The sequence below is a fragment of the Telmatherina bonti genome (assembly GCF_933228915.1).
Source record: "Telmatherina bonti genome assembly, chromosome: 12".
Taxonomy (NCBI): domain Eukaryota; kingdom Metazoa; phylum Chordata; class Actinopteri; order Atheriniformes; family Telmatherinidae; genus Telmatherina; species Telmatherina bonti.
The window spans coordinates 7,919,054-7,940,278 of record NC_136610.1 but is presented as its reverse complement, the minus strand read 5'-3'; the positions used below and the strand labels follow the sequence as shown (position 1 = coordinate 7,940,278).

The following is a 21,225-nucleotide window of genomic DNA, read 5'->3' as shown; positions in this document are numbered from 1 at the left end:
AAAAGATGCTCAAAGTCATCTCGACTCGTCTCTGGCACCGTGCAGATCTTGATCAGGTCTGCTGTTTTATCAGCTCCTTGCAGGCGTTAGAAAAGGTTTTGGTAAAACACAAAGAACGAAATAAAGAAAAGAAAGTCAGCATGATTTGAAGGCACCTACTCTTCATCTGAGGGAACAGAATTACATTAAAATATTAAAATAAAGGGAACAATTTATGAGAAACGTTCCTCCTGTTAGACGGGAAGCAGCACGAGTCTCCCTGCAGGACGAGGTCCTGACATGACGACGTCTCTGCAGGAAATACGGACAAAAAGAAGAAGAACAAAGCAGTTTTGTTGCTCCGGACTGGAAAACGACGGCACAGTACAGCAGGACGGAGCACAGCGGAGGATCATGTGGAGGAGGACTCAACAAGGCCTCACTGATCTGAAAAGATTTCACCGAAGAAGAAGAAAAACAGCTGTCTTCATCAGTAGTTTCAAGCTGCAGCAAAGGATTCTGGGTACGCTTGGATGCTACATGTTTCTGTGTAACCATGATCTGCTTCTTCGTTAAGGCAACTACCGCGCGACGTGGGGGAAACATGGGGACCCCAAGCAGCGGTGCGTTCAGGGAACAGCGTGTACGTTTCTGTTTGTGTGGGAGCGGTGGGGGGGTTGGTAAAAAATATCTGTTTCTGAGCGTCTCCAAACAGGAAGAGTCTGGAAGCAGCAGGTAGTTCCCCAGAGGCAGCCTCTGTGATTCCCAGTGTGATAACATTTAGCTTACTGTATGTACACATAAATACAGAATCATCAGGAGAGATTTCAGCTTCTCCTTCACGCCGTCCTGCTGGGAAAACCCAGGAGACCAGTTCCCCTTCATCTCTCTGTGGTTTCTGTGGGTTTTAGTCCGACCCTTTCAGCCCTGCAGCGGTGAGGACCGGCCACACGGTGGCGCTGTGGCATCACGGTGAGGTCTGCTGAGAGGGACTGGAGACAGGACAGCAGCTGACGGGCCTGCGGTCAGCCGGGCTGAGGTCGCTGAGCGGGCGCAGGAGCATCACTCGACTTTCTTTATGAAGATCTGAAGGGAGGAGAGATGAGAGGTGAGGAAAACCATGTCACACTGTGACCTCATCTGTGAGCCACTTGCAAGGAAACATGGTCATTTCAGGAGGAAAAACACAAATACTTTACAGTAAGTAGAAGAGAATATTACATAACTGGTAATAGGAAATTATCCCACACAAATAAACACAAAGACCAGTTATAAAAGCACCAGTAAAAACAGGAAACGTGGGGAAATGAAAAGAACTTGAATAAAAAGACAAGAAAATAAATATAAAAAATTCGTATCACTCATATAAATATATTTTTCATTAATAAATAGGCCCTGCGATGGACTGCGAGGGTGTACCCCGCCTTTCACCCAAAGCCTGCTGGGATAGGCTCCAGATTCATCAGAGTAAACGGTTTGGATAATAAATGAATAAATGAATTATTAAATAGATAAAAATGTAAATAAATAAATGACTTGGCAAGAATGCCCCCAAAGAGAAAAGAACATTTAAATAAAATGAACAAAATATAAATATATAATAGAAATACATGTTTCATTACTTATTAAAAGTAGTATATATATATATATATATATATATATATATATATATATATATATATATATATATATATATATATATATATATATATATATATATACACACGCACACACACACACACACACACACACACACACACACATATATATATATATATATATATATATACATTTTATATATATTTTATGATAAGTTGGTCAGACTGTCAGAATGAATGATAATGATTTTTTTTGTTTGTTTGTTTCTTTTTTTGTTTTTTTAAAAAACAAAACAAAAAAAGAAACGGATGATATTTCAGCTACACCAAGTTATTTAACCTCGACCGATGAGAAGCTCGTTGTTTGTGAAACATCCTTGTGTGAAGACACATCTTGTGTTCGAGGAAACCATGTTTGTCTGTTTGAGAAGCATCCAACTATTGTCAAATTCTGATATAGATCTGTAGCCATAACAAAGCCACTAATCAGTGTGGATAACCATGAAAACGGCTTCAAGTTGGTCGGGAGCATAAAGATCGGACTCTACGCTGGAAGCAGGTCTAGAGGTCTGATAAGTCCAGATTCAGGTTTCGGTTCTGCAGTCTCATGTGTTTAAAGCCTGACATGAGCTGAAACCTGAATATGCTCAGTGAGCAGGTTATTCTATCTTCCCTGATGGAACCGACATACTCCAGGATGACAACAGCAGGAGTCAGATGGTGGAAGAGGAAACATCCTCTTCACACTGGACTACAGAGTCCAGACTCGAACCTCCTGATGTTCAGGATGTTCTGGAGAAGTCTTTCTGCAGACGTCAGACTCTCTGTTATCAACACAAGATCTTAAAATGAATGCAACACTGGATGGAAATCAGTGTTGTGACATTTATCTGAACAATGACGCAGCAAATGCTGCTGGAATAAAAGGAGGGCTAACGAAACAAGAGTGTGTGTGACTTTCGTTTTGGACAGACAGATAAAAGTTATCATGTTTATAAAAATATAATTTTAACAGTTGAGGTATTTTAGGTTTAATTTTGAATAAAACTCTGACTTTGTAGGTCTCATGCTGCTGTCGGTGTCATAAGTTACAGTAAAATGTGCAGTAAACCGCTGCGCTGCTGCTAGACGTCTGTTTGTAGAAGAGGCTGAATAATCCCAGGTTTTAAAGCCTGAAGATTTTTTGGGATTACAGCTGCTGATACTCGGAGCTCAAATCCACAAAGACCTTTATATATGACAGAAATGTTCCATTACATGCGCAGTGACTAATTCATGAGGAGGAGGAAGAGGAGGAGGTTAATGCTGGGAGACGCTGACCCTCCCAGAGGAGTCAGCAGGCCCCGGTGTTTGCATGCCACAGTCCTGCTCTGCAGTCTGACCCAGCAGAGACGTTCCCGGCTGGAATCAGACCAGGATCATGAACCCATCACTGCAGCCCTGCGTCCTGCTGATGCAACAGACACACAACAAGCCAACTGCATGAGCAGCTACAGCCGAGTGCCTCTGCACACATTTAAACCCTCTCTGACCATCACAATCCAGACATTCAGACTTTTTATTATCGCTCAGACTCGAAAATATAATTTCCTCTGCAGGTGTTTGTTTATTAACACGACGCTTCGCTGCTAAAAGGGAATAATTATTTAATGATTAATAGCTTAAAAACAGCCGATAATGACAGTGCTGAAGAAGCTGCTGCTGTTTTTCAGAAAAAACACCATAAAATTACATTTTCAAGCTTCATGCAGAGAGTGTGACTGTCAGAGATTAATGGTGGTGGTTTTACTCTGAAATGTCACAAAGTGGTTCCTGGACTGGAACATGAACTAAACCCAGATCTACACTCTCTGTCAACTTTACAGGTCCATCTTGCTAGTACCAGGTTTGGCCCCTTTTTCTCTCCAGAACTGCTTCAGTTATTTCTGTCAGAGATCCAACAAGGTGGAAACATTCCTCAGAGGTTTTCCTCCATGTTGACATGAAGCATAAACACATCATGATGAGAATCTCCCGTTCCACCACATCACAAAGCTGCTCTGCTGGACTGAGATCTGGTGACTGTGGAGCCGTTGGAGGACAGTGAACTCATCATCATGGTGGAGATGATGTGAGCTTTGTGACATGGTGCATCATCCTGCTGCAAGTTTCCATCAGAAGATGCTACACTGTGCTCAGAAAGGGATGGACATGGTCAGCAGCAGGACTCAGGTAGGCTGTGCTGGTTAAACCATGTCATACTGGTACTAAGGGGTCCAAACTGGGACCAGAAAACCTCCCCCCACCATCCCACCAGCAGCAGCCTGAAGCCTTGATCCTGATGGCAGGATGGATCCATGTTGTCATGATGTTTCCAGCAGATTCTGATCCTACCATGTGAATGTGGAGCTGAACTGGAGACTCATCAGACCAGCAACGTTTCTCCATCTTCTATTGTCCAGTTCTGGTGAGTCTGTGTGAATTGTAGCCTCAGTTTCCTGTTCTTACTGACAGGAGGGAACCCGCTGTGGTCTTCTGCTGCTGGAGACCATCTGCTTCCAGGCTGGACGTGTTGTGTGTTCAGACATGATGTTCTGGTTGGAACCAGTGCTGACTGGACTTCCTGTTGTCTTTCCATCATCTCCAACCAGTCTGTCCATTCTCCTCTGACCTCTGACACCAAGCAGACGTTCTGGTCCAGACAACTGCTGCTCGCTGGATGTTTTCTCTTCTTCAGACCTTCTCTGGAAACACTGGAGATGGTTGTGCGTCAAAATCCCAGTAAACTCTCAGACCAACAACATGCTGCGTTCAAAGCCACTTAAATCTCCTTTTCTTCCTCGTTCTGATGCTCAGTTTTCTTCACCATGTCTACGTGACTGAATGCGTTGACCTGCTGCCATGTGATTGGCTGGTAGACCTGGTAAAGTTTAAGTTGGTGCAAATGAACAAACCATATTAGCTGAATAAACGAGCTTTTCTCTGCTGGGTTAATATGAACTGAAAAACACGTCTCTAAATCCACTTTTATCAGATCACCAATGCTGCACTTTCTGAGTTTGTAGAGTTATCAGGGAGAAACTCAAACCTTCAACCCTCCAGAAGAGGCCTGGAGCGCCCTCATGACAAGAAACTCCGTAAAGTCCCCCAAACCTGTTGAAGAACCCTTCAGACTTGAATACTCTCCTCTCACCTCACTGAGGATGACCCACACCGGTGAGTCCGTCATCACCGTGAGACGCATGGCCTCCAGCGGCCCGAAGGAGAGGTCCACCTCTCCCTCTGCGATCCCGTTCTGGAACGTCCCTGAAAGACATGAAGATGAACAGATGATTGTGTTCCAGGTGTGTGACGTTGTGTACAGACAGGCAGGAGAAATATTTCTTTCGTTCTTTAGTTCTTCAAGAACTTTGTTTGATCATCAGCCAGTGTGGCAGGTAGATCCGTCGTCTTACCAGCCAATAAAATTTCCTCCGACTAGATTTCAAATGGAACTGAATGACTTTTTAAAACAGCTTTTTCTGACGTTTTTTCATAAAAAAGCTGAATAATATTTCCTAAATGTTTTCTCATCCAGCGAGAAGCAAAGTGACTTCCCAACCAGCCAAACTGTTTATGTCCTCTAACCACCGTCACATTGTAGCTTTTTCTTTTTAAGAGCTTTATTTTACACTGCAAAAACTGAAATCTAATTAGGATTAAAAATCTTAAATTGAGTACACATATGCTTATTTTTTTTAAAGGTAAGATAATTCTTAAGTTTTTATGCCAGAGAATTCCTCTTGTTTTTGGAATATTTTTACTTGTTTTGGGAAGTCTTGACAAGCCAAATCTTCTTGTTCTGTTGGCAGATAATTTATCTTATTTTAAGCAACATTTACCTCATTTTTGTATATTTTTTTTCTTGTTTTTTAAGGCTGAGTTGTTGCAGTGTAGTTTCTCTCCTGATTCAGCAGCATTTTTTCATGCAGTAGCTCGCGACTGCAGCCAGTGTGTGGATGCATGATGGGATAGTGTTGATGGGAAATGTAACCACTACTCTTCACAGTGACGGGAGGTCTGGCTCTTTCATTCAGCTCCCTCAGCAGAACCAGTTCTTCCAGTCCGTATGCTGAGAGAACCATGAAGACGCCACAGCTGATCACTTTAGATCAAAACGTCCGTTTTAGTGTTGAGCTCGCAGAGATGCGTGGTGAGCAGTCTGGATCTATAGGAACCATATCCAGAAGAGCCGCTTGCAGTGAGGCATGGAGCGTTGCAGGGAGTCCAGCAGAGTGTTGAACATTTCATACCCGGACCCCAGTCTATCAGAGAGTTTACTAATGTCCTCTGTGAGGTTTGTAATCTGTTTGGTAAGATGCATTCAGATCTGGATTCACTGGACTCCTTAACCATGTTACATGGTTCGAACAGCTGCTCGCTAGGGGGCGCTGTTCCCCAAAACAACCACTAACCAAGAGGAATGAAGAAGACTAGCTCGGGCCAAAAGGGCTTGTTCTCCACAAGGAAACAATAAATTCCTGCCGTTTTCATGGTTTTTGTTTTTACTGAGGTGCAGTTTTCAGCAGAATCGGTCCAGAATGAGCAGCAGATATCCAGGATGTTGTCGACTCAGGCGTCACATCCTCGCTTCCGTCTGTTTGTGTTCATACTGCCGGTGAATCATGAACTAGTGAAATGTGATCCTGGGTTTATAAGCCGTCCAGAGTCTGAATGCGTGTTCACACTGGACCAGGAAGACCAGACTAGTGGTGAAATCGGTCACGAGAAGCAAGACCGGATTATCCAATGGGCATTATGGGCACGGGCCCAGGGGCCCACGCCCACTTGGGGCCCATGTAGGGAAAACACCAGCAGTTTGGACATGAAACAAAATGTACATAAAGGCCAGATAGTTACACCACAGTGTCCAGTGTATTATTATTGGTACCATCAGGTGAGAAATGTTAGAAATGTTGTTTCACAGTCTATCATTCACAGTGATACACTGTGGGGAAGGGGGCCCCTGGAACGCTCTGGGCCCAGGGACTTGTGTACTTTTAATCCGGCCCTGACTAGGAGGGATATTTTAATGTGACAAATTCTGCTCTCTCTTCTATCGTTTAAATGCAGCCAGACGCTGCTTATTTTTGCAGTTTTCACTCATTTGTTCTCTTGTGGTGATGTGATTGCATACAAATGCAGCTCCCCGTGTCTTCCTGTCACTTGCCAACCTGGTCTGCACCACTTCACACCGTCAGCCCACCTTCCCTCTTTTACCACCCATTCCCAGCTTATTGCAGCGCGTTGCAGGCATCAAACTCAAAATGAGGCAATATTAGCCTGCAACAGTAAAGCACTGAGTTTCTTTGTAGTGTATTCTATTAAATATGGGTTAAAAAAGGATTTGCATTCTCTTCTTATTGTTGTAGACACCGTCCGACGTGATAGGAATTGGGAACGTACAACATGATCCAAGTCTCACTAGCCTGTGATCGGCTGCATCCGCTACAGTGGCTGTAAGTTTTTATTTATACCCACCACACTGAATTTACCCTGCATGTGGTGGGTTGGTGTGTGTTTATTCACTGATCTGATCAGCAGAACTGAGGAAGCCGTGAAGAGAGAGCTGCACCGTTAGACATTGACTAGTCTGTGTACTTTCCAGACCTCAAGTATGGTCACCAGTTTGTAACAGAGAGAATGAGCCTGAGAGACCAGAGGCCTGTACTACAAAGCTGGATTTTCTCCTGTCGAGGTAACCAGTGGTGTTACCTCAAAAACTGGGTATACTCTAAATTTTTCGCCCTTTTTTTCAACCCCCCCCCCCCCCAAGAACATAGCCCTGAAAAACAGGGCTATGTTCTTCAGTAAAACTGCTTTATTTAGTTCAGACCTAAAATCCATCAGGATATTTGCTCATTGTCACTAAATGACTAAACGTCAGAAGTCAGAATTTTATCACTTAATTAATGTTTTTAGTTGTTTTATTACCCTGCATTCGGTTAAAGAGACAGTATTTAGGGAATGCTGTTTTTCGGGGAATGTGGGTGGGTGTGTGTGTGTGAGTGTGTGGAAAGAGCTTATGTCTTCATTATTTTTAAATGCCTTGTTATCCACTGTTTGTTTTAATCCTTATGACTTGATTTTATCTTGTAAAGCGCTTTGTGTTGCCCGTGGCATGAAAAGTGCTCCAGAAATAAAGTTTGATTTGAAACCAGTACTGGGACACAGACTGGTGAGAGACTGGCTCATATACATACAGTTCTTATTTATTCACAAACTTTCATTAAAAAAGGAAAAAAAAAAAACAGTTGCCTGTAAAATAAGCTGAAATTAACTAAAGTAATAATAAATAAAAATTTCATGAAAATCATGACATTATTTTCTAATTCTGGTTTAATAGAAATATTTTTAAAAAAGCAAACAAATAAGATAATTTATTATATATTCCATCACTCAAGAAGTAATATTTAGTTGAACAATCCTTTAATGTTTCCGCTCCAGTCAGGTGTTTTCTGTTCCTCTCAGTCAGACTTCTGCACCTGTTGACAGGTATTTTGTCCCACTGTTCAACAGAAAAGTGCTCTAATTTGTCCAGGACCAATTTGTTTTTGTTTTTTTTTCCTTCTTTCAACTCAATTAAATGAAAAGAACGTGTCTTATATTACTAAATTATATTTTTTGCAAATTTTTAGTTATTTAATGAAATATATATATATATATATATGTATGTAAAATGGTGGATGGGGCTGGAAACTACATTTCCCAGAAATCCACACACCGGGAACAGGTGCAACTGCTCACGGGATTGTATAAAAATGGAGCTTGTGTGGCCGGCGGGGGAAGGAGAGAGAGCAGACCCAGGAGGAGAGAGAAGAGAACAAGCCAATCTAATACAAAAGGGACGACGGAGGACCCATGCTAGAGGGAAGTACCCGGATCATATTCATTTAATTGTAGACCTGGAGAAAGTTAACCCAAGAGCCAAGAAGCCTTGTGTTTTATGTTATTTCCTCCCTCACTGGACCAGGCCTCAAGACAGACGGCTTACCCAGCCACAAAGAGGAACAATAAAATTTTTGTTTGTCAGTTCTGGCTTGGCTTGTGAATTCTTCCACGGATTGGTCCTCCCTCAAACACCACCAGGATCTCCAAACCTTATAGTGGTGGAGAATACGGGCACTACTTTCTGAAGGGGGCTACCCGTGGTAGAAGGTGGAAGCTGGAAGCCTCGACGAGTTGATCCTTGGTTTCGCAGCCCTGTCGACCCGAGAACGCGAAGCATCCATGGACCGATTGTTACAGGCCCTGGTGGACTCCCAGAAAGCGCAACAGGAGATTAATGCAGCGTTGCTACAACAACAAGCTAAAGCTAATTCCCTCAAAGAGCAGGAGTTACGACAGTGGGCGGACCAGAGGCCGAAAGCAGGAGACTACATTCCCAAACTTGGAGTCTCCGATGATGTGGGAGCGTATCTGCATGCTTTTGAAGTGACGGTCATAGGAGAAAAGTGGCCTCCAGAAGATTGGGTGGGACTGTTGGCACCCTTTTTGTCAGGGGAAGCACTTAAAGCTTTTCAAGATTTAGAACCCCGGGCAGCCCAAGACTATGAGGTATTAAAGAGTGAGATACTAAGCCGGCATGGTCTCAATAAGTTCAGTCTGGCTCAACGGTTTCATGACTGGACATTCCAGAAGGGCTTGACGCCTCCAGCGCAGATGCATGAACTGATTAGAGTGACCAAACAGTGGTTCCAACCAGAAAAAACCTCTCCAGCCGCAATAGTCGAAAGGCTTGTGATGGACCGGTATCTGAGAGCCCTGCCAGTAGAGGCCAAAAAGATAATAGCCCACCAAAGGTTTACCACAGCCCAGGAGTTAGTTGAGGCCGTCGAACAGTATCAAGTTGCAACTGACATGCTCCAAACCAGTTGACGAGACCCAGCAGGTAATGTCTCCCTACCGCAGCGGGAAGCCGCCCCAGACAATCCCAACCTATGCGCCGGGTGCGGAGTCCACCTAAAGGAGGGGGCAGCCCCCCAACTTCCAAGGCCCAATGGTCAGGTCCGGATTCTCGTCAATGCTACCGCTGTGGACAGAGAGGCCACATATCCTGGCAGTGTGGAAAGATGGATGAATCTATGCCATCAGCAGAGTCAGCCAGTAGTGCCCGTGGCCATTTTGCAGCACTGGTGACGGGGGTAGAGGATTTTAGACCTATGTGCCCCGTTATTGTGAATAATCAAGATTTAGAGGCCTTACTGGATTCTGGTAGTGCCCAAACCCTAGTGCAGGAGTCTATTCTAGCCACAGTCCCCCAAAAACATAAGGAAAGGATGGCCATGTTATGTGTCCATGGGGAAACTCGTGACTACCCCACAACAGTAGTGGACCTTACAACCACAAAGGGTTCATTTTCCTTAAGAGTGGGCATTGTGAACACTCTACCTGTACCGGTGCTGATTGGTCGGGACTGCCCGGCATTCCCTCTCCTTTGGGGGGAAGCAGGAAGAAGGATGCTGCAGAGCCCCCGGACACGTAAGCGAAGAGTGAGAAACGGTGCTGAAACTAACATGAAGAGAAAGCCGGTCAAACTATGCTCTCCTTCCCTAGTGGCTTCACAGGCGGTTGCAATAGAGTCAAGTGGCCCAGAGATTGCACCGGAGGAGGCACATGAGTCTGACTGCTTACTGGCCAACCTGCGGGAGGACAGCGATGGGGATCCTGGGGAACTGCCACGCCTGAAAGGTCAGTATGGAACTGCACAACTACAGGAGCCCACTTTTGTGAATGCTTTACAAAACATCCAGGTTCTGGAGGGGACAATGGTCGGACTGCGTGGACAGCTGTCCTACCCCCACTTTGCTGTGAAAAATGGCCTCCTGTATCGGGTAGTAAAAAGGCCCAATCACATAGTGGAGCAACTTCTTGTACCCCAGGCCCACCGGCGAACAGTGCTGCAGTTGGCACATACCCACCTGTTAGGGGCCCACTTAGGGGTTGATAAAACGAAGGAGCGGATTCTGCAGAGGTTCTACTGGCCAGGAGTGCACAAAGATGTAGAGAACTACTGTCGAAGGTGCCCAGCATGTCAGACTACAGCACCGAAACCCACTTATAGGAACCCCCTGATCCCATTGCCCATTATAGAAACCCCCTTTGAATGACTTGGCATGGATATTGTGGGGCCCCTCCCCAAGAGCGCTAGGGGATACCAGTACATCCTAGTGTTAGGAGACTATGCTACCCGGTACCCCGAAGCAGTTCCCTTAAGAAAAGCTAATGCTAAACACATAGCAAAAGAACTCTTCCTCCTCCGTAGCTGGGTCGGCATACCAAGAGAGATCCTTACAGACCAAGGCACCCCATTTATGTCCACAGTTATGAAACACCTATGTGCCCTGTTACACATAAAGCACATCAGAACCTCAGTGTACCATCCGCAGACAGATGGGCTAGTAGAGTGGTTTAATAAAACCCTAAAATCCATGCTGCGGAAGGCTATTGATAAGGATGGTAGAAACTGGGATCATCTGCTCCCCTATCTATTGTTTGCTATAAGAGAAGTTCCCCAAGCTTCCACACCCTTAGAGCTGCTGTATGCCCATAAACCCAGAGGGCTATTGGATATTGCAAAGGAAACCTGGGAAGAGCAACCCTGTCCCCACAGGGACCATGATTGAGCATGTAGAAGCCATGAAAAACCGGATGGAGGCGGTAATGCCCATTTTAAAGGAGCACATGGAAACAAGCCCAACACGACCAGAGAGTGGCCTACAATAGGAAGGCACAACCTCGGGAGTTCCAGCCGGAAGACCGGGTGCTGGTCTTGGTACCCACTACAGAATGCAAATTTTTGGCTAACTGGCAAGGCCCCTTTGAAATAATAGAGAAGGTAGGAGAAGTTAACTACAAAGTTAGTCAACCTGGAAAGAGGTGCAGCAGAAACTTTATCATGTCAACTTACTAAAGAAATGGCATGAGCAGGAGGTCTTATTCAGTACAGTGCTTCCAAAGGATGCAAGTCCCCCTGCAAGGGACTGGTACAGTTCGGTCCAGACTTATCTCCACACCAACTCCAACTAGCCAAAGAACTGGTAGATGCCAATCCTGAGGTCTTCTCATAACAACCGGGTTGCACCTCGCTAATTGAACATGAAATCCGCACCGCCCGGGAGAATAGTCCACCAAAAGCCATATAGAGTACCAGTGGCCCAAAAGAAACTGATTGAGGAGGAGGTAAGGAAAATGTTCGACTTAGAAGTGATCGAGGAGTCCAAGAGTGCATGGTCAAGTCCTATTGTCCTCTTACCAAAGCCAGACAACTCTAAAATGTTCTGTAATGATTTCTGGAAACTGAATGAGGTGTCTGAGTTTGATGCTTACCCCATGCCTCGCGTAGATGAGCTCATTGAAACCTTGGGCAAGGTGAGATTTATAACCACACTTGATCTCACAAAAGGTTATTGGCAGGTTCCCTTAACAGAAGCCCTCCAAGGAGAAGACAGCCTTCATAACACCAGGAGGGTTGTGGCAGTACCGGCGGATGCCCTTTGGACTGTTTGGAGCCCCCGCCACCTTCCAGGATCAGGAAGGTGGTGGGGGCACCACAACTTCCAGGATCCACCTTCCTTCAATGGATCAGGTACTAAAACCCCACAAAGAATATGCATCGGCTTATATCATCTGGATGATATCGTCATACACAGCCCTGATTGGGATAGTCACCTTCCCCGGGTACAGAAGGTGCTGGACGCTCTACATCTGGCAGGGCTTACAGCCAATCCCACAAAATGCAAGCTGGCGGTCACCGAAAGCAACTACCTGGGGTATACCATCGGACGGGGTCTTGTGAAGCCCCAGGAAGCTAAACTACAGGCTATAAAGCACTGTCCACAACCAACAACCAAAAAGCAGGTAAGGTCCTTCTTAGGACTAGCCAACTACTACAGAAGGTTCATCCCTAACTTTGCAACACTAGCTGCACCTCTCAAAGACCTCACCACCAAAAAACAGTCCAGATTTGTCAAGTGGAATCCGACTGCAGAGAAAGCATTCAGCAAGCTGAAGATAGCCTTGTGCTCTAAGCCAGTCCTCATGGCTCCGGATTTTGACAAGGATTTTGTGGTGCAGGCCGATGCCTCCGAGGTGGGCTTAGGGGCAGTCTTGGCGCAGGTGCACGAAGGTGAGGAACATCCAGTATTGTACTTGAGCTGGGAGCTGTTACCCAGGGAGAAAAACTATGCTACCGTGTAAAAAGAGTGTCTCGCAATCAAATGGGCATTGGAGATGCTAAAATACTATCTGCTGGGTAGGAAGTTCATATTCGTGACAGATCACTCACCACTACAGTGGATGGCCAAGAATAAAGAGACTAACAGCAGAGTGACCCGATGGTTTTTAAGCTTACAACCTTTTAACTTCTTTGTGGTTCACAGACTGGGACGATGCCATGGAAATGCAGATGCCTTGTCCCACCGTGATGCCTTCTTGTCTAATGTCCCCCAGCTGAGGGCATCCAGTCTGAGAAGAGGGATATGTGACCTCCCCAGAGGTCATGTAGTGAACAACCGATACATCCGCATCCAGCAGCTGACGTCTAAAATGGTGGATGGGGCTGGAAACTACATTTCCCAGAAATCCACACACCGGGAACAGGTGCAACTGCTCACGGGACTGTATAAAAATGGAGATTGTGTGGCCGGCGGGGGAAGGAGAGAGAGCAGACCCAGGAGGAGAGAGAAGAGAACAAGCCAATCTAATACAAAAGGTACAACGGAGGACCCATGCTAGAGGGAAGTACCCGGACTTATATAAATATATAAATATATATATATATATATATATATGTATATATATGTATATATATGTATATATATGTATATATATGTGTATATATGTATGTATATATGTATGTATGTATATATATGTATGTATATATATGTATGTATATAATATATATGTATATAATATATGTATATATGTATATATGTATATAATATATGTATATATGTATATATGTATATATGTATATAATATATGTATATATGTATATGTATATAATATATATATATATATATATATATATATATATATATATATGTATATAATATATATATATATATATATATATATATATATATATGTATATAATATATATATATATATATGTATATATATATATGTATATAATATATATATATATATATGTATATATATATATGTATATAATATATATATATATATATATATATATGTGTATATATGTATATATGTATATATGTATATAATATATGTATATATGTATATATGTATATATGTATATAATATATGTATATATGTATATGTATATAATATATATATATATATATATATATATATATATATATATATATATATATATGTATATAATATATATATATATATATATATATATATATGTATATAATATATATATATATATATGTATATATATATATGTATATAATATATATATATATATATGTATATATATATATGTATATAATATATATATATATATATATATATATATGTGTATATATGTATATATATGTTTATATGTATATAATATATATATATATATATGTATATATATATATGTATATAATATATATATATATATATATATATATATATGTGTATATATGTATATATATGTTTATATGTATATAATATATATATATATATATATATATATATATATATATATATATATATATATATATATATATATATATATATATATATATATATATGTGTGTGTATATATGTATATCAGATGTCTTGGATAAAGCCCTGTCTGTTCTACGGATATGGATCTGAGGCTTCTGTAAAAAGGAGTTTTTAATGGATGGATTTATCCAAAGTCTTGTCGCTGAGCGCTTTGAGGTTTTTCTTTGTGGTTTTCCATTTAGCTCCACCAGGGTTGCATCTGAAGTGTTAGGCTTAATAATAATGCTTACTGTGGTGAGGAGTGACTGGTCATATTCCAACACAAATGGCGGTACAGGATGCTTAACCTCAGGACTGAGTGGGAAATAGAAAGGAAAGGAAGGCAGCTCTGTCCGAAACGTCATGATCAGAGTCCTTTATCTTGTCTGACGGATAAATCTGGGATGATGTCATGAATTTACGCCCCAACAGAGGGGGATTTTCTGCCAGCATTTGTTTCTGGCTGTTGCCGTGGCAATAGTGTTGCTTTTGGTTTGGATGACGTGTTTAATTCTTAATTGTCTGGACATTCACAGTGAGGTAGCTGCTCTGCAAGGTTTCTCCATGTCCGTGATTGGTCAGAGGCCGCAAACTCCGCCCCTTTAACGTGAGCGCACACTGATCTGGATGGGAGAATCCTAACCAGCTTTGTAGCCGAACTGACCCAGGTGAGAGGGAGACATCCGGGGTGTGTTCCTCATGCTCGGCCTCTGAGGAGCTCACATGTCCAGATGGAGGTCATGATGGAGCTGTGGCTCCTCCACACAGAAAGGAGCCAACTGATGCTTCCTGGTCGCCTCCTCATGAACGTTTTCTAGACATTTTTTAACAGTTAGCTCTCAGTTGTTTTAGTCATGAATACGAGGGGAAACACACTCGTTGCACTCTTAAAGTTTCTCTTTATCGTCATGATTGTGGGATTCATCAAGCTCCCTCGGATCAGTTCAGACCTGATTTTATCAGTTTCCTGATTGTTGAGGAGTTTTTCATTTCATTGTTTTAATGTTTATACTGATTTTTTTTCCCCTGCTGTAAGGAAATGTCTGATGCAACATGTTTTCATTTTGTTTGTTATTATAACTGTTGTAAAAATGTGAGGTTTGGGCTTCCTGTCTCGTCTCTTCAGACATAACAGAGCAGTTTAAAGGCATCTGTGGATAAATATAAATTATTCATGTGTTGATGGAGCTGATGTAATTAAGGGATTCTTCTGCTTTCTGTGCAGATTTACAGGTTATTAAAACCCATTACATTTATGCAGAGTCCATTAGCCGACCCCTGCGGTTGGGATCTGGTTTCCTCTTCATATGAAAGGATGTCTGGTTCTCCATCAGGACCAGTCTGGCTTCTGGTTTCAGCTGCACCTGAACACAGCTCTAATCCCAGCAGGATTTATGTACTGGGATTATTCCTGCAATGCTTCCAGGTACAAGTGCAGCTGTAATCCCCATAAAGAGCAGCGTCTGGCTCGTTGTTTATCTCCGGGTATTATCTAGTATTGCTGGTTATCATGACTTCTGCTCCACGTCCAACAGGAGACACAGCGACCCCACCGTGACCTGCCAGCTGCAGGTGAAGAGCGCCTCTGCAGTCACATGATCAATCCAACATGCTGTAAGTCTCAGATGGACTCTAACACACACACACACACACACACACACACACACACACACACACACACACACACACACACACACACACACACACACACACACACTGCACTGTTAAGGACTGGATTAAAAGACTGGAGACAAATGAATCGATCTGGCGACTCTGAAAAATTGATGAAAAGGATGAAGAGCAGCTGGTAATTAATGTCAGATCATCTTCCTCCTTCCTGTCCTTACTGAAGTGTCTTACACTCGTCCCTCACTTTGTCCCGTTTCTCCACCAAGACCATTAAAACATCTGGACTGGTTTCTGTAACAGTGTTACTGTCAATCTACAGACTAAAGATGGATTTAATGTTAAAGTTTTACTTCATTTGTACACAGATTTCTCGCCTCCGCCGTCGTGTTTTTCTGTTGTGTTCTGCTCAAGTTGTGACTTCTTAACGTCTTCTGTTAAAAAGCAACGGAAAAATGAAATAAATCAGATCTGGCTTGGTATACATGCACAGACATCAGAGCTAGGGATGCACCGATACCGATACTGGTACCGATACTGGCTCAATACCAACCGTGTGAACTTGGTATTAATAAAAGTGTACCAATACCACACTAGTCAAGCCAGCGCAGATGTGTTAGACGACATGCTTCGGACGTGTTTTAAAAGAAATAAATGCCTTGAATGTTAAAATGTAACATTTTTTGTTCCACTAAAACAGTGATCCTCACAGTTAATTCAACTCAATATACTAAGACAAGAGGAGAGCTACCACGACCCAAAAAAAGCGTTGCCATGCTACATTATCCAACTATCCAATCCTAACCCTGCCAAATCAGTAACATTCAGCTTTTTTAGCAAGGAATGGTTATCCTAAATATTGCACAGAGTAACGACATTCTTATGCAACAGTATATGGTGAAAATACAACAATGCCTCCAGAATGTGGGCGTTTCTTATTCATTATATATACGGAGCTCCTGACAGAGCAGCTCTTTGGTGGAGTTCGGTGCAGCTGAAATCAGCCAGAACTGGCAACTCTGACAGGGTCAGTTAGGGCCGTTAGGACAGCAAAGTTTCTGCAAGCAGCCTGCAGCTCTTGTTTGGGGAGAGAACTGCAGCGTTGAGGATTATTATGACTTGTTTAGATCGCATTTTCAGAAAGCCAGTGGCTGCTTCACGAGCCGCAAGTGAGTCGGTGAGCTGCATGCGATGAGGAACACTGCAATAAAAGCTGGATCTTTGTTCCAAAACCACATTTATAGTTGTATTTAGGTAAAATGTGCCAAATACAAATAAAACTTGTTGAAATTGTTAGATCTGTAATGTTATTATATTTGTATTGGTGAGGTAACTTCAGAAAGGATGGGTCATTTATTACCTAATGAAATATTACAGTTATAACAGCAATAATAACCATAGTCACTATAACGTTTACATAAACAGATTTGGTATCGGCAAATATCGGCAGATATTCCAATTTCATATATCGGATCGGAACTCCCAAAAAGTGTATCGTTGCATCCCTAATCAGAGCAAATGTCTTAACAGATCATCTGATTGGCATCATCAGATCAATGGATCAGATTTAGCTGTTCACATGACCTCTACATGAAATCAATGAGTTCAAACACTGTTCAAATTGGTCCCGTCGTGTTTCTGTCACATATTCTCTATTCTTCTTTTGTATTAATGTTACATGTCTGTATGTCAAACCTTGGATGAGCTGGCTTGAACTTTAAATTTCCCCTCTGGGATGAATAAAGTATATTTGATTTGATTGGTCTGATTTGAGACATGACGAGCGGGTGAATCTCACCTATTCTGATGAATCCATCTTCAGTCCGATGGTACTTTGGTGTTTTCTCCTTCCCTTCTGTCAAAGCTTCCTTCTCTGCCTGGATGTTCTGGAAAACATAAAGAAAAGCTGATTTGTTTGTTTGCTTGTATCTTTTAAACCTCCAGTATGGTCTCCCATAACGAACTGGACTCTAAACACATATTGAAATCTCTCACATTCTGCTGTTTATTCAGCTGCTTCTGTTTCTCTATCAGGTTTCTGGGCGTAACTTGCTGCACAGTTTTAAGAAAGCATAAGCAAAATAAAAATTAAAAAAGCAGGTCAGTGTGGATATGTTTATAAGAGGCTGCTTGAGAGAGAATTAAAACTTGGTTTTACACAAACAATCATACTTGCACAAAAACACTATTATACGCTGAACTCAAACAATAGCATACTCTCTCACAAATACTTAGAGTAATCCCACTACTTTCCTCATCAACGATAACCAATGATGACCTGAGAATTTAGTTATCATTCAAACTCTCTTACACCCACAACTATTATCATTCAAACATCACATCATGCCCTTTTTTGGTCATTTTGCTACTTCCACACGGTTATTTGGATTTATATAGAAGTATATGCAATAAAGGATGTCAGTAAATATGAGACTATACAAGTATCAGTGAAAAGGTATACTATTGTTTGTGAGAGAGTTTAGTAGTGTGAGAGTATGAATATCCCTATAAGAGAGTATGGAAGTATTTGTGAGAGAGTATATTATTGTTTGACATCGAGCGAACTCCGAGCTGCCTGAAGCTAACAGCGCTAACGGAGGTAAGTAAGCTAAAGCTAAGTCACGCTGTTAACCGGGTAAAAACCGTGGTTGTTTTACGTTTTTCTCTCTTGAAGCGGGAGATTGGGTACCTGTCAATGAAAAGGACACGCCCCTAAATATGCTGAATTTCAAGATAAAATTACTTCTAAACGGGGAAATTAGAAAAAAATTCACTCCCACCACAGTTCTCATGAAGGTATACATGACCTATAAAAGCTAAAATGGATTTTTGTACCAGGCTGTAAACATGTTTATTTCTGCTGTGAAGTTTGTCTTTTTAACATGGGAGTCTATGGAGATTTGCTCTATCTTGCAGCCCCTAGTGGATGAGGGGGGAACTGCAGTTCTAGGTACCGCACAGGTTTCACTTTAAACCACCTGAAGTTGCCGCTTGGTTGCACCATTGACTTTTTGTGGTAGAGGGAGGGATTAATATCATGGGAATATGACGCGCTAGTAAAGCGACAGGAGCGAGTAAACATGTGCTTCTGATAATAGGAACGCTCCTAAATGTTGGATCAGAAGGCGTAAGCGGTAATTTTTTATTATCTTATTGTATTTTTTGTGTTTTGTTTTATTAATAAAGGTTTTTTCGTTAGCTTTTCATGGTGGTTTTGTTGGTCATGTGCGTGTGACACTATAAACCCCAACCAATCAGTCGAAGCAAGGCTTTCTCTGGTCCAAACAAAAATCTTTGGGAGTACTTACGGTACAATCTGTTTTTAATCTTTTCATGAGAGACTGAAAGGCACAGATTGGAATTTTAGGCCACTTAGGATATGTGATCCTAATCCCAATGCAAATTGGATCTGTTGCCAGGCCAGATCATCAATGCAACTTCGACGTCACTCTGGAGCTCCTGCAGATCGTCTCCTAGAGGCAGTTGGATGTACTCAGACATGAGAACATGATGCACAGCTCTGGAAAAGTCATAGACTACAGAGCATCTGAGGATTTGGCGATGCCTAACAGGTTAGCCAAGTTGTGGTAACTCGTCCCGTTTGATAAGTCGCCCCGTTGCGAACCAGTACAGCCCCGCTCCTGTTCACTCTCTCAGGTTGATGGGTCTCCTGAACAACGTGGCGCATCTAGAAAGTCTTGAGTCGATGTGTTGACAGATGTGTGAAAGGTATTTATTGAAATTCAAAAGTTTTGGAAGAACTCCAGTTGTATGAAGCGACTGGTGTCCTGATCCCACCACACACTCCTCCGTGCTGATGTTGCAGCAGTTGGTCCAAGTTGCGACATCATAGCAAAATTCAACTGAACTCGCCTCTTCAGCCATTTTACCAGAACCTGCTTACAAATTGGCCAACTGGTTACGACTGGTTCCCTCCTTGTTTGTTTCCGTAAACACCATCCCGTGCATGATATCATTGTTGCACGGGAACAATCAGATTTTGGGGTCCGAATGTGGAAAATTGAACAGTTTTCCATGATGCTGCTTTGTTTTGGGTTCTCTGTGTCTCAGACAGAAAAACTGAAAGATTCCTGTGAATCTGAATAGTTATTAATAAATAATCTCCACGGAAAATGAAACGGCGGCGCCGTCGAACGCCATCAGTCTGGAGGAAGGCGGCGGCTGCTCTGTGGAGAAAACTTCCAGCACATTTCCAATCAGAGGACGTATGCAGACCCCCACCACGCATGGCTTCGTCTGCCTGGTAATCAGCCCTTTTCCATCATCTCCCTCCCCTCCCTTCTCCTGGTCAGCGTTGCCGTGGAAACCGCCTCCCTTCCTGCTCCATCTCTCTGTGTGCTCAGCTTCCTCTAAGTGTTGGTTGATTTTTTTTTGCCCCCCTCCTCTGCCCAGCTCTCTGCAGGAGCTCCTCTTTCTCTCCTCCCATATATCATCCCGCTGTGACTCTCAGCGTTAATCAGCCTTCGTCTCACAGCCGACCACAGCAGAGAAACAGGCAGTGATCCATCACTCTGCCTCCACCTCCACCAACCACAAACTGACCGCAGAGATAAAAAGCTCTCATGTTCGACAACGGATATTTGGTCCTCCACTAAAGCCAGAGATCACATCAAATATCTCCCTAAAGTTTGGTCCTTTTTAAATTCAGTTTCTGAGAACAAACTTCTGAGATGATTCAGGTGGAAAGCGGTTTTGTTTGGAAAACTGCAGCAAGCGTTGCTCCAACAGATGCTCCAACAGAATTATCTTTATCAAGGACAGTTAGCGGCCTGTCCAGAGTGTACCTCCCTCTCACCCTGTGATTGCTGGGATAGGCTCCAGCTTCCCCACAACCCTTAACTGGAACAAGCAGTTAAGAAAATGGATGGATGAGGAACAAGTAGCTGCTCTTCAAAGCTCCGAAGGTCAACGGTCGGTGACATCTTAAAGAAACGGTTCATCCATCTGCTGTAAAACCTCCAAATATTAAAAACAACTTGGTTTGTTCCAGTGATAACGATCTGTTGGGATTGATAACAGTCATGATTAGTGACAGAGGCTTGATTCAGGTGTTTATAGTCTGACAACGAGTTTGTGGCGTGACTTGGTGTGTTTCCATGACACCTAGAATTGCGCAAAAACTAAATATCGCAATAAAAAACCATTAATGGAAACACCTACATTTAAAAAAATGTCTCAAATATCGCTAAAAAGTTTTTACGCTCTGATGAGGTGGTTTTTCAGATGTTTTGATATAGAAACATCAGAAAAATGTAATGGAAACACTTTTTGCGCCTATAGGTGTCCCTGGACGTGATATAGGAAGGTC

General features: G+C 42.5%; 1 protein-coding gene across 2 annotated transcripts in view; it reads right to left on the bottom strand.

Annotated features, from left to right (window-relative positions):
* The window catches only part of mgat4b (alpha-1,3-mannosyl-glycoprotein 4-beta-N-acetylglucosaminyltransferase B), a 177,117-nt gene continuing 155,892 nt past the window's right edge, over positions 1–21,225 (bottom strand). Inside the window, exons 13-15 of one of the 2 annotated variants that reach the window (XM_079249740.1) lie at positions 17,695–17,802; positions 4,750–4,862; positions 1–1,065 (exon numbers count right to left, since the gene is read on the bottom strand). In XM_079249740.1, coding sequence (XP_079105866.1) covers positions 1,042–1,065; positions 4,750–4,862; positions 17,695–17,802 — 245 coding nt within the window. In that variant the 3' untranslated portion in view covers positions 1–1,041. The remainder of the gene's footprint in view (positions 1,066–4,749; positions 4,863–17,694; positions 17,803–21,225) is intronic. The other variant, XM_079249741.1, reaches the window with a different exon arrangement.